This window comes from Saimiri boliviensis, chromosome 17, assembly GCF_048565385.1.
Source record: "Saimiri boliviensis isolate mSaiBol1 chromosome 17, mSaiBol1.pri, whole genome shotgun sequence".
In the NCBI taxonomy this organism is placed as follows: domain Eukaryota; kingdom Metazoa; phylum Chordata; class Mammalia; order Primates; family Cebidae; genus Saimiri; species Saimiri boliviensis.
The window spans coordinates 50,420,974-50,434,306 of NC_133465.1; the positions used below are offsets into that span (position 1 = coordinate 50,420,974).

Sequence of the window (13,333 nt, forward strand, 5' to 3'; positions counted from 1 at the left end):
GGAGAAAGCAGGCCTTCTTTTAAGGCAACCTTGGACTTCCAAGGCTGGGAAGGGAAACCCGAGGCACGGAGGCAAAAGGAGCTGGAGACGGAGCTGTGGTGAGGCCTGGGCAGGGCAGGGCTGAATTTGAGGTTTCTCTGCACCTGCCGTCCTCTGACATTAATTTTTTTTTTTTTTTTTTTTTTTTTTTGAGATGAGTATCACTTGTCACCCAGGCTGGAGTGCAATGGTGCGATTTCAGCTCACTGCAACCTCCACCTCCTGGGTTCAAGCAGTTTTACTGCCTCAGCCTCCTGAGTAGCTGGGACTACAGGTGCTTGCTACCATGCCGGGCTAATTTTTGTATTTTTGGTAGAGACAGGGTTTCACCATATTGGCCAGGCTGGTCTTGAACTCTTGATCTTGTGACCCGCCTACCTTGGCCTCCCAAAATGCTGGGATTACAGGCGCGAGCCACCGTGCCTAGGCATCCTCTGACATTCTTGCTTCAAACCCAGATCACTGGGTCAGGGAAGAAGTTAATTCTCTGGAAGTTTACAGTGTGCTAAGGGTTTTCAGGGTCCTCCACTCTGAAGCCTCATGATGCATGAGTAGAAACTAAAGGCAGGAGATCACATGGCAAGCGGAGCCGGAACGGGAGCCCAAGCCCCAACCCTAGGCTCTGGCTCCCTCTGACAAGAGGCTCAAGGAACAGTAGAGCGTTCAGAAGCCCGGCTCTGCAACCCAAACCAAATCCCTCCATCTTCCTGAGCCTGGGATGGAAATAGTCACTGTGACGTTAACTATAGGGTCTTACACATCCAGCAGTGCCTGGCATGCTCAGATACCCAGGAAGTGCCATTTCTTCAGTTACTGGGGTAACAGGGCACGGTGGGGGCCCCTATCTTCCCTCCTCTTTCCCCTCCTGCTGGGGTTGCACCAAACTGAGGAAGCAGCAGGCTCCAGCCACTCTCACCCTGCCTGGTCACCTCCTGGCAGCTCACCACTGCCTTATCCAGCCCTTCCTTGCCTCCTTAGGGGTTTGCAGTAAGTTAATGAGCTAGACTCTGAGCACCATGTTCCGGGAAAGGGGGCAGTAAGTATGGCCACCACAACATTCACATCTGTCACACTCATTTCTAGCCTTTAGGCTGCTGGCTGCAGGATCAACACATCAGCAGGTCTGCAGGCCCTGGCAGGGGAGGCTGATGTCTGCGCTGGTCTAACTGGGTTGGGGAAGGCGGATGGGGAGGCGAGGCAAGAAGGTGTGACGATGCCCCAGCCCTCCACCCACTTCCCATAAAGGTGCCTCGGGCCTGGCTGCAGTCCACTTGGGACCCAGGAAGGAGTCTGATGGTGAGTGTACCTCCTGGGGCCCTCACCTCCCCCTGGGCTCTGGGAGGACTCCAGCCCAGTGTGGGAAGAAGCCAAGTCTGGGAACCTTGGTTGGTCTGGGGTATTTCATACTTTATTAAGCACCAACAGCGAACCAGGCTCTGCTCTAAGAACACAGAATGAATAAGACACTGTCCCTGTTCCCAGAGGGCTTACAATCTAGTAGGAAAAACTAGGCAGCTCTCGGCTAATTACTGTACTGTCGGATTAAGGTGAAATGTTGAGGGGGAGTTGGTATCCTAGACCACCTAACCCAGCCTGGGGCTTCAGACAGTGCCTGAACTGAGAGCTGGTTGTAGGTTAAAAAGAAAAAGAAAATAAAAGGTATCCCAGGCCAGGAGCAGCAGGTTGAAGGCACAGAGCCAAGAAACAGCAAGCATGGTGCACACAGAGTACCAGGAGGTCCAGGTGAGAGCAGGGGTGGGAGGCGTGAGCAGGGTATGGGAGGAGCACTGCACATCCCCACGTGGGGAGGTGGGGGGTCTCCAGAAGAGGCCTGGCCCTGCTTGGCTACAGCGTTATCCACAAGAGAACCCTCACTGCATGCTGGCCAGGGCTCAGCCTAGGGGAGGGCCTTACTGACTGAATGTGGAAACCCTTGGTCCAGCGGGATTTCTCATGGTCCACTGAGGAGGTTTAGGCCATGACTGGGCAGGTGCTCAGAGAGGGTTCAAGCCCAGTGAACCCTTGGCTTCCCAGCGCTGGGGAGGGCCGCAGAGACAGTGTTCCCTAGCCCCACCCACAGAAATATATGGCAGTCTCTGGCTTTCACACACCGTCAGGATTGCTGTTCTGCACGTGGTGCTTGGGGAAGGTGGGAAGGACAGCAGGCTGTTTCTTGGCCTCAGATAGGATGTACTCCAAAGAAGGGATGGCCTGTCGCAGGGGCCCAGCCCCGATTCAGAGCATCCGTGCGTGTGTGTGTGTGTGTGTGTGTGTGTGGAGAGGACTGGGAGGAAACAGGAAGTGTTACCTGGCTTCGGCCTCCAAGGAGACAGATGGAGGCCTGGGCTCCCTGCCTTGACTGCCCTGCTAGGCGTAAGGCAGAAGGTAGTGGGTGAGCAGGTAGAGGAGGATGGCAATGCCAGCCAGCCCTGTGAGGACCCCCAGCCTCAGCGGCAGGTACTCCAGGGAGCGCTCCAGCTCGGCGTGCAAGAGGACGACCTGGCGTTTGGTGACACTCCACTCGCCCGAGTTGTCTAGCACGTGGCGGGCCATGCGGGCCTTCTCTGTCAGGGGTAGCTGGGCATTGATGCGAGCCTCTGCATCCTCGCGGTTCAGGTTGTTCCGCCGCATCAGCCGCACCAGCTGTGTGTCCCGGTCGCTAAGGACAGGGCAAAAGGGCACTGTAGGTCCCTGACTCCCTCTCACTCCACTTACAGGGGTAGGCAGCCCTGCCTGGCCCAGCTGGAGCACAGCGTGGGGACTGGATCTTCCCTCCAACCCTACACTGCTGGGGGTTACTCAGAGTCCCACCGCCAAGGAAGGAGGCCTGGGCACTCACTGGCGGCCTCCCACCCCGCCCACTCGCTGTGAGAATCCCAGAGCTCTATGGGATACCGAAAGCCCCATAACACCAACAAGGAGGGAAACTTCGGGCACAGCTCTTTTTTTGCCATCTGGGGTCTCTTCGCTTTGTTGCTAGACCTGAGACTCCCCAGTCATAAGATGGGAAGATTTCATCACCTGGAACCAGCTACATCCTGGATCCCTGGATGGGTGACATTTACCGAAAGGCCTATGCCTGTGAGCTAGACGCTTCCGGCAGTGCCCCTGGGGGCCAGGGCCTGCAGTATTCAGAAGATCTCCTTGAGCCACCACAAAGACCCTCTCCTTGCTGCCGCACCCCTCCCCTGAACATTTTAGAGCACAAGGACTGTGCTGAGATGGTATCTGCTGTGCTTAATGCCACTGATGATGTGGGACAGACCAGCCCCAGGTGCTTCAAAGACAATCGAGGACATGAGAATTGGTCCCTCTTTGTTGTGGGACAGGACTCGGCACTGCAGATTAAGTTGAGCAATACCAAGTCTCCCAACTCCAAGAGAAATTCAAAGAATATCTCCATCACCCACCCTGAGATCACCGTCTGGGTCCTTCCTTAGGGAACTCCCTCTTGCCTTGGGCTACAGTCAGTCCTCTGGAATGGGGTCACTGCTAACACCCCTCTAGCTCTCAGAGCTACCTCAGCCCCTCAACGGGGACAAGAGCAGAAACGGGTGCAGCAGCTGTTTCTACCATTTGGGGTCTTTCTGCTTTGTCACTAGGCCTGAGCTTTCCTAGTTCTAAAATGGAAGGGTTTGATCACCACAGTTTGGTTCCTTCTTCCTTCTTTTTTTTAAGACAGAGTCTCACTCAGTGTCACCCAGGCTGGAGTGCATGATCTTGGCTCACTGCAACCTCCAACCCCCCAGGGTTCAAATGATTCTCCCGCCTCAGCCTCCCGAGTAGGTGGGATTACAGGGGTGTGCCACACCATGCCCAGCTAATTTATTTTTGGAGACAGGGTCTCGCTTACCTGGACTGGAGTGCAGTGGCGCAACCTCTGCTCACTGCAGTCTCCGCCTCCTGGGTTCAAGAGATCTTCCTGCCTCAGCCTCCCTGAGTAGCTGGGATTACAGGCACGCAACACCATACCCCGGTAATTTTTGTATTTTTAGTAGAGATGGGGTTTCACCATGTTGGCCAGGCTGATCTCAAACTCCTGACTTCAGGTGATCCACCCGCCTTGGCCTCCCAAAGTGCTGGGATTACAGGTGTGAGCCACCACGCCTGGCCATTTTTTTTTTTTTTTTTTTTTTTTTTAATACAGAGACAAGGTCTTGCTGTGTTGCCTACACTGGTCCCAAACTCATGGGCTCAAGCGATCCTCCCACCTGGGCAGTTTGGTTCCTTCTTAGGGATTCTGGGAAGCAGACCAAGCGAGGCCAGAAACAAGTGCGGCCACTCTCCATGAAAATGAACTATACGAGCTACAGATTTCCTCTGTTGTGGGGTCAGTGTACTGTTGAGGTTGTGGGGCCAATACCTGCCTAGCTGAGAACAAGGACTAAATCCACCCTTCATCAGAGAGACCACAGTCTGTGGCTGGGAGCCTCTGGTGTGAGAATGGAGATGGCCTGGGGCTCCCAGCAGGTGCACATCCTCCTGAAGGTATGGCCCAGACCACAGAGCCTCCTGGATGTGGGGCAGTACCTCCAACAGCCCTTCCTGGGGCTCAGAAATGGTCCCATCATAGTTAGTCTAAGACTTGGTACAATTTGTGGCAATAGGATTCTTACCCACTTATCCCATAATCGGCAAATTCTTCAAAAACATGAAATTGGCTGGGCACAGTGGCTCATGCCTATTATCTCAGCACTTTGGGAGGCTGAGGACGAAGATCACTGAGCTTGGGAGTTCAAGACCAGCCTGGTCCACACAGCAAGACCTCATCTCTACAAAAAATACAAAAGTATTCAGATGTGATGCTGCATGCCTGAAATCCCAACTACTCAAGAGGCTGAGGTGGGAGGACTGCTTGAGCCCAGGAGGTTGAGGCTGTAGTGAGCTGTGACTGTGCCACTGCACTCCAGCCTGAGTGACAGACTAACACCCTGATTCAAAAAAAAGAAACCACCACAAAATCATGTTTCGGTATAATCACATTTTGGGATTTGTCCTAAGTAATTTCAAATGCACCAGGGGTAGCTTGTCAGTTAAAGAAATCCACAAGGGAATCCTTATTTTTGTAAAGCCTAGAACCCTTTGGTAAAAAGCATCATGACCTCTCTGGCATCTCTCATGAGTTGTACACCCACACCCGCTGAAAGCAGGGCATGAGTGGCACCCAGGACTCTGGCAAAGGGTCCTCTGACTGGCGAGTGGGGCTGAGGGTCTCCTGGAGAGCACATATGATCAAGCAAAGCCCCACTCACCCACCAAAACCCATGGCCACCTCTGCTCTCAGCAAAGAGACCAAGCTCAAAGAAAAGCACAGGAAGGGCAAGTGATTGAGTGGGCACAAGGTCATCTGGTGACTGCTCTGTCTTCTCATCTACACTCTAAGATCCTTTTTTCTTTGTTTTTTTTTTTGAGATGGAGTTTTGCTCACTCTTGTCACCCAGACCAGAATGCAATGGTGCAATCTCTGCTCACCGCAACCTCCGCCTCCTGGGTTCAAGCAATTCTCCTGCCTCAGCCTCCCGAGTAGCTGGGATTACAGGCGCCTGCCACAATGCCCAGCTAGTTTTTGTATTTTCAGTAGAGACAGGGTTTCACCATGTTGGCCAGGCTTATCTTGAACTCCTGACCACAGGTGATCCACCTGTCTTGGCTTCTCAAAGTGCTGGGATTACAAGCGTAAGCCACCACATCTAGCCTCTAAGAACTGTTGAAAAAAAACATGTTTTTTTCCTAGGTACAAAGTTCCAATTGTGCTAAGGCACAGAGAATTCCAGGTCTTCATGGGGTCTGCTTGACCTTAGTTGACACCTTTACAAATAGGGAACGAAGAACCCAAAGAGGCGGCAGGTTCACATGAGGCAGCAGGGCCGAGTGGGGAGCTGAGAGGATGCCTGCGTCCCTGTATTGGGCTCGTGGATTCAGACTGGACTTGCAGTGACAGCCCACGGGGACCCAGGGACAAAGGCGGGGGGATTCTCAGGGCACTGAGTGCTCCAGGCTCCACCCCCAGCATGCTGGGAACCTCCATGGCCTTAGGACCTTGAGAGCCAACCTATGCCCAAAATATTGGCAGAGCCAAGTGCCCACCTATGTGTCTGCTGTATTTGTGGGTGGCATCCGGGAAGTTTCTGGGCAGCAGAGACACCCTGCAGCCTCATCTACTCTCTCACCCCACTGGGACGGGGACTCATTTTCCTCCACAGGTTGATGCTCCTCTGTTCGTCAGACCTGGATTCTGGTTGGCTTCATGTCCTGGGGGATTCTGAGAACAAAGCTCCTTCCTTAGCTGGGCTGTGACAGTCCCTTCCACGAAGACTTCTGTTCATAACAGGGTGATCCTGGACACATTCTGTACCTGCCCCCTCTTTAATTTTATCTTCAGTAACTCAGGAATATCGACACCTGTCGTGACCGCCTCCTGCTGAGGGGTAAACTGTGCGAAGTAATAAAGACGCTACAGGAGGAAGAAGGAGCCACTGAGTAACAGTGTGGCCCAGGGCGAGGCCAGGCATCTGGGCTGATGTGCCTGCAGTGGCCAGCAGGGGGAGCGCTCCCCAAACACTAGAGAAGCCTGGTGGCCATCCCTTCCCACACCTGCCCCCAGGACTATCCCGCTCAGGCACAAAGTTTGGTTTCTACAGATTCTGGGCACTGCTGCCCAAACCCTGGTGCCTCTTGGCCACCCCCTCGGAAAAGGGCAAAGTGCAAAGTAATGTGAACTGCTTCCCAGATACCCTAGTGGTCCTCCCTTCCAGCCAGGGCGTGCTACACACACTCACCAGTACTCACCAGTATACTACCACAGTGTGCTTCATGTACTTCAGCAACTTCTTGGTCTCAAACAGCAGGGGGATATCCAGAATCACGTAGCGGTATCCTGGGGAGAGGGTGAAAAACCCCCAAGTTCAATTCCGGAAGCACATGCTGAGCACCGCTATGCTGGGCCCTACCGTCCAGAGCGCCCAGCAGAAGGGCAGTCCTTGCAAGGACACCCCCGCAACACACTCGCCGGTTCAATGCCGTGCAGGGCAGAACGCTGCAGAAAGTCATTTCTGGATGGCTGATCAGGGAAGACCTTGTAGAAGGGCTGGCGCTTGCGTGGGCAGTGAAAAGTAGGCAGGTCTTTTGATACTTGAAAATGAGAAGGTGAGGATTCTAGGAATGAGGACCAGCACAGCACAAGGACAGGGAGGCTCTACTCTGTGGGCTGAAGCAGAGGCCTCAGGCCACGTGAGGCAAGGAGGCGATCAGGGTAGGCACTAAGGGTTTAGTTCACCTTGATCTTGAATCCCAAGAGTTGTTATTCCTCAGGAAAAACAAAGACACCCAAAGGACAGGTTCTCTCCAAAGCGCCAGGTGCCAAGCTTGGCTGTCTCTACCAGCTCTCCATAAGAGGCTCACATGGGGGTGGCAGCAGCAGAAGGCAGACCTACAGAGGCAGACCTACAGCCAGGGTAAGGCCTGGATCTGGAGGCAGAGGGGGTGATTATGACTAATACTGTATAACACTCCTGCAGGGTAAAAGGCACTGGCTGCCCCTCCTACTATAAGCCAAGGCCAATCAAGGGTAGCACTCCCACCCACTGTGAGTGAGCACATCCCTAGGCTGCTGTGGGCTACACACTCCTTGTTCTTTTTAGGCCAGTGACCCCGTACATGTGTACAAAGCTGGGAGGGCTCCAGGAAAGCAAGGACGATGAGGGGCAGGGAAATGCTGCACAGCCCAGAGACTCCAGGCCTGGCTGGGGCAGGAGATTGCACCCCTGGAGCACCCCACTCCAAACACTTCTAAGCATAGAACCAGACACACAGCACACCAATTCCAGGGGTGTCACGGGACACTGGCACTCAAAGTGATGCAGGGACAGTGGAGGTGGGGGTGGCAATCTCAGCTGCTTGATTTCCAGTTCCCCAAGACCTGCCTCTCAGTAAGCCTAGAAGCCTGCAGTTGAACAAGGGTGTTGGAACCATGGGCTCTGATGACACACCTTGGTTAGCAGTGTGACCTCGGGCCCCCTTCTGTGTAAACCTCATCTGTGTAAATAAGTAGAGAGGCCAGGTGCGGTGGCTCATGCCTGTAATCCCAGCACTTTGGGAGGTCAAAACAGGTGGATCATGAGGTCAGGAATTTGAGAGCAGCCCAGCCAACATGGTGAAACCCCATCTCTACTAAAAATACAAAAATTAGCAGGGCATGTTGGCGGGTGCCTGTAATCCCAGCTACTCAGGAGGTTGAGGCAGGAGAATCACTTGAACCTGGGAGGCTGAGTTTGCAGTGAACCAAGACCATTGCACTCGTGCCATTGCACTCTAGCCTGGGTGACAGAGCAAGACTCTGTCTCTAAATAAATGAATAAAATAAGTAAAAAGAATACCTACTTTGGGAGGCCAAGGCAGGTGGATCACCTGAGGTCAGGAGTTCAAGACAAGCCTGGCCGACATGGTGAAAGCCCGTCTCTACTAAAAATACAAAAAATTAGCTGGGCGTGGTGGCGCGTGCCTGTAATCCCAGCTACTCAAGAGGCTGAGGCAGGAGAATTGCTTGAACCTGGGAGGCGGAGGTTGCAGTGAGCTAAGATTACGCCACTGCACTCCAGCCTGGGCAACAAGAGCAAAAAATAAAACCCAAAAACCAGAAAACAAACAAGACAACAAGAACAACAAAACCGACTTCACATGATGATGGTAAAGATGAAATGAGCCTTGAATAAATGTGAACCACACAGCGCCCTTCAGCAGTCCCTCGCTAGCTGCCCCCAAATGATGGTACTATTGCAGGGGGAGGCCGGCAGTGCAACGCGCCCCCCTAACTTGGAGCAGGAGCCAAGACTGGATCCTCTGCGGGCCTCTTATCTCCCTCTTCTGCTCAGCTCCCATCACTTCCTCTCCCATGGCGGTTCTGTCTCCGGCCCCTCTGGGGAGTGCGTGGTCAGCTCTTTGGTTCACCAGCAAAGGGCTATTCAACTGTCACATCCCTCCTGCTTGATAAGCTCTGCAAACCATCCTGACTCTATTAAGACATCCGTCTGCCTACACAGAGAAGTCCCCAACAGCTGGTGATCTTATCTGACGTTTGATTATACCAACTTTGACAGCTGTATTTGTTATACTCATCAGGGAAAAACTGGGACTGTGGAAGCCACAGCTGTCGTCCCCATTTTTCACCTTATCGAGCTGAAAAGAGCTCTCTGGCTTTTATTTAAGTGGTGCTGGTTGGGGAGGCGGGAGGCTGGGTAGATGACACAGTGAAAGAGCTTTGGAGCGGGTGACATTATCCGTTATTTAATTTCAGAAGGGGAGAGCCACTGCCACCTTGAAGCCCTGCAGATATACCGGTAACTGGCCTGGGAGACAATGCAAAAAGGGCAGGAACGAAAGGCAGACGACTTAGTTCTGGGAGGGGGATGGGTGGGGACACTGTCGCAAGACTCTTTTTGAGGGAGGAGGCGGGAAGGAGGCCTGCAGCGCAGTGCTGAGGTGGCGAGGAGGTGCTGAGCGCACACATTGCTTTAGCAGGGAGGACGCTGGAGCCAGCTCCAGCCCAGCCTGGCCCAGCCCAGGGAGGGCGGTGGGGTCAATGTCATGGTGTCTGTGGAGTCATCCCTCTTTTGGAGGGGGGTATTGGCCAGAGGGGGATGAGGGTTGGGGGAGGTTCCCCACTCAAGGCATGGCAGAATAAGACGCTTGGGCATGGTCACACTGTAAAAGGCTCCCCCAGCCAGGCATGGTGGCTGATGCCTATAATCCCAGCACTTTGGGAGGCCAAGGCAGGCAGATCATGAGGTCAGGAGTTCGAGAACAGCCTGGCCAATATAGTGAAACCCCATCTCTACTAAGAATACAAAACTCAGCTGGGCATGGTGGCGCCTGCATGTAACCCCAGCTACCCAGGATGAGGGCAGAAGAATCGCTTGATCCTGAGAGGTTGCAGTGAGCTGGGATAATGCTACTGCACTCCAGCCTGGGTGACAGAGGAAGACTCTGCCTCCAAAAAAAAAAAAAAAAAAAAGTTCCCCCAAGCCCTCATGGAAGGAAAGTCTCAGTGCAGTGACTGACAGTGGGGACACAGGCAGCCAGGCCTTTAACTCGGAGGCCCGGGCTGGAGGCAGGCAAATCTCCAGCGTCCCTAGGTCAGCCTCTCGCTGGATCCCAAGCCACTGCCCTCTGTTCTCTCTCCCATTTCTCCTGGTGACTGACCCCATCCTGGACAGTCATCGTCAGGCCACCCCTGTGCAATACCGTACTGAAGAAAAGGACCTAGCCCAGGCGTGGTGGCTCATGCCTGTAACCCCAGCACTTTGGGAGGGCAAGGTGGGACGACTGCTTGAGGCCAGGAGTTTGAGACCACTCTGGCCAGCACAGTGAGTCTCCATCTCTAAAAATAAAGTAAACTAGAACAGGGCTTGAACCATGGCATATGGCTTCGAAGAAGGTTCCTGCCAACTGGCCCCAGACCCCTGCTTTCCATCTGGGAGCTGCCTCACTGTCCTTGCCCCTATACCTAATTCTCCATGGAGCCTAAGCCGCAGAGGACAGTCCCACTTGGCACCCTTCCCCCACCTGCCCTGGCTATTTTGGTCCTTCCCCAACTTCCAGTCTACAAACTCGTTTTCCCAGATGGCTCAGCCAGAACCAAACCTGACCCCAATTGTAGTTTACACGTGTGATAACTGACAGTCGCTGACGTGGACCCTCAGTCCTCCTGACGTGCTCACGTTGCATTATTTTTTCTTTTCTTTTTTTTTTTTTTTTGAGATGGAGCCTCTGTTGCCCAGACAGGCTGGAGTACAATAGCGCAATCTTGGCTTACAGCAATTTCTGCCTCCCCAGTTCAAGCGATTCTCCTGCCTCAGCCTCCCTCACGTAGCCGGGATTAAAGGTGCACACCACCATGTCCAGTGGCCTGAGCCACTGCACCCAGCCTCATATTATATTATCACCACTGCACAGATGAGAAAATGAGCTGAGGGCTAGATCACTTGATGGGGTCACACAGCTAGAAACTGTCAGGGTCGGCATTTGAACTCAGATCTTACATATAAGATCCAATATTCACTAGCTCTTATTACTCCCATCCCTACTAGAGAAACCAACTTACTTCCTGGAATCATGGCTCAAAAGCCTCATGTGTCTCTTCTCATTAAACTGTCAGCCTCCTTAAGAGCTGAGGGCATGAGCTTCTTTCCTCTGGGGCTGGTATGGGGCTCTTCGTGGAGGGGGTGCCAGTAAGAACTGTGAACTCATCGGCTGGGATAAGCAGCTCCCCTACCCTGGCCAAACTTTCTGCAGAGGAGAAGAGCCCTGGTCCCGGAGAGAGAGGGCATTGCCCCCACCCTGGCCCACACCCCGGCACTTACCCCGGAGGAAGTACTTAAAGGTCTCCTTCATCATCTCCTTGCGGATCTCAGGGTGGGTGATGGCATTGAGCAGCTGCCGCCGGTCAGGCTGGTTAAAGATCAGGTCCCCCAGGACCTTGCGATTGATGTCGCCGTTCTCCAGCAAGACCTCAGTGCCGAAGACCTCTACGATGCGCCGGTGGGCAGGGTATCCTGGCTGCACGACTGTGGCAGGGGGAAGAAGCTGGGTCACTCCCTAGAGCCTCAGGGCCAGCCAGAGGACCTCAGTGACCAGGGACAAAATGACGGGAGAACTCAGTTGCCTCTTCCAGGTGGAACAAAAGCAAAATGAGGGGAGAGAAAGCAATGAAAGAAAAGAGCAGAGTGCACACGGTCCCTTGTGCCGGTAATGGGGCAGAGCTGTTCTAAAAAGAGTAAACAGGGCCGGACATGGTGGCGTATGCCTGTAATTCCAGCACTTCGGGAGGTCAAGGCTGGCAGACTGCCTGAGGTTGGGAGTTTGAGACCAGCCTGACCAACATGGAGAAACCCCATCTCTACTAAAAATACAAAAAATTAGCTGGGTGTGGTGGCACATGCCTGTAATCCTAGCTACTTGGGAGGCTGAGGCAGGAGAATCGCTTGAACCTGGAAAGTGGAGGTTGTGGTGAGCTGAGACTGCCCCATTGCACTCCAGCCTAGGCAACAAGAGCGAAACTCTATCTCAAAAAAAAAAAAAAGTAAATAGACGAGCAGAAAAGGCAAGCATGGGGCAGGGACAGAAGTCAGACCAGGGCCGACAGGAGCCTTCCCCTCCTCTGAGACTTATAAAAAGGGAGGTGTGGAAGAAGGCCAGAAGCACGGGGAGCTGCTGTGCCTGATTCCCCAATCCGCCCCTCCCACTCACCGTGTCGGGCCATGACGTCCACGTCAATCACCGCACAGCCCAGCTGCTGGAACACCTGGATCACTGAGCTCTTGCCGGAGGCAATGCCCCCAGTCAGGCCCACCAAAAACATCTTCCCAGGAAACAGCTGTCCCGAGACTGCGGAGCCAGGAGCCGAGGAATCACTAGAGAGAAAGGCAAGCGTGGCCGATGGGGGCGGTCCACCAGACGAGCACCAGAAGGACCTGCCTGGCAGAGGCCAGTGGCCTCATCAGTTTGGACCAAAAAGATTTGGGGAGAAGAGGCAAAGGAAGAAAAGGGAGGCAGCCCGGCTGGGCAGGGCCATGAGTGTGGGGTACTCTGGGGCCATCTGGAGAGGAGAAACCCTCCAGGAAAGGCCTCCGGTATTCTTTAAAAAAATACAAAGAAGGCAAATGTGGCTGGGCGTGGTAGCTCACACTTGTAATTCCAGCACTTTGGGAGGCCAAGCTCATGGATCACCTGAAGTCAGGAGTTTGAGATCAGCCTGGCTAAGACGGTGAAACCTTATCTCTACTAAAAAAAATACAAAAATTAGCTAGGCGTGGTGGTGTGTGCCTGTAATCCCAGCTAGTCGCCAGGCTGAGGCAGGTGAACTGCATGAGGCCGGGAGGTGGAGTGCATTGCAGTGAGCTGAGATACCGCCTTTGCACTCCTGCCCGGGTGACGGCATAAGACTCTATCTCAAAACAACAACAAAATGCTGAGCAGGCAGGGCAAGGCCAGGTGCTATTAGGCAGCATGCTTCCTGGAGGAGGCAGGATTCTGTTGGAGGCCAACTTCCTATAGGAAGGAGGCATCTGTCTCTCTGTGGTGGGCCCATGTAGGGCTGTTGGCCCCTCAGGGTCGTGGGTGTCCCTTATGCTGTGCTGAGGTACAGGATCCGAGAAGTAAAGAGACAGGACACTGAAGAATGGAGAAGAGCAGCTGGACTCAAGGGACCATGCCACCTATGAGCGGAGACAGGGGAGGCCCCGAACGTCCAGAAGCGTCTGTATTTATTATGTACCAGCAGGGGGAAGGGTTGTTAAGT

The 13,333-nt window shown here is 53.7% G+C and overlaps 1 protein-coding gene across 9 annotated transcripts in view; it reads right to left on the reverse strand.

Annotated features, from left to right (window-relative positions):
- Positions 1-1,425: 1,425 nt before the first annotated feature.
- DCAKD (dephospho-CoA kinase domain containing) overlaps positions 1,426-13,333 on the reverse strand; it is a 34,724-nt gene continuing 22,816 nt past the window's right edge. For 7 of the 9 annotated variants that reach the window (XM_010331467.3, XM_010331465.3, XM_010331462.3 and 4 more), the window contains 4 exons: positions 12,283-12,446; positions 11,397-11,600; positions 6,829-6,916; positions 1,426-2,698 (listed from right to left, as the gene is read on the reverse strand). In XM_010331467.3, coding sequence (XP_010329769.1) covers positions 2,407-2,698; positions 6,829-6,916; positions 11,397-11,600; positions 12,283-12,394 — 696 coding nt within the window. In that variant the 5' untranslated portion in view covers positions 12,395-12,446 and the 3' untranslated portion in view covers positions 1,426-2,406. Of the gene's footprint in view, positions 2,699-6,126; positions 6,494-6,828; positions 6,917-11,396; positions 11,601-12,282; positions 12,447-13,333 lie in introns of all 9 variants that reach the window. The other 2 variants (XR_012514672.1, XR_012514671.1) reach the window with 2 other exon arrangements.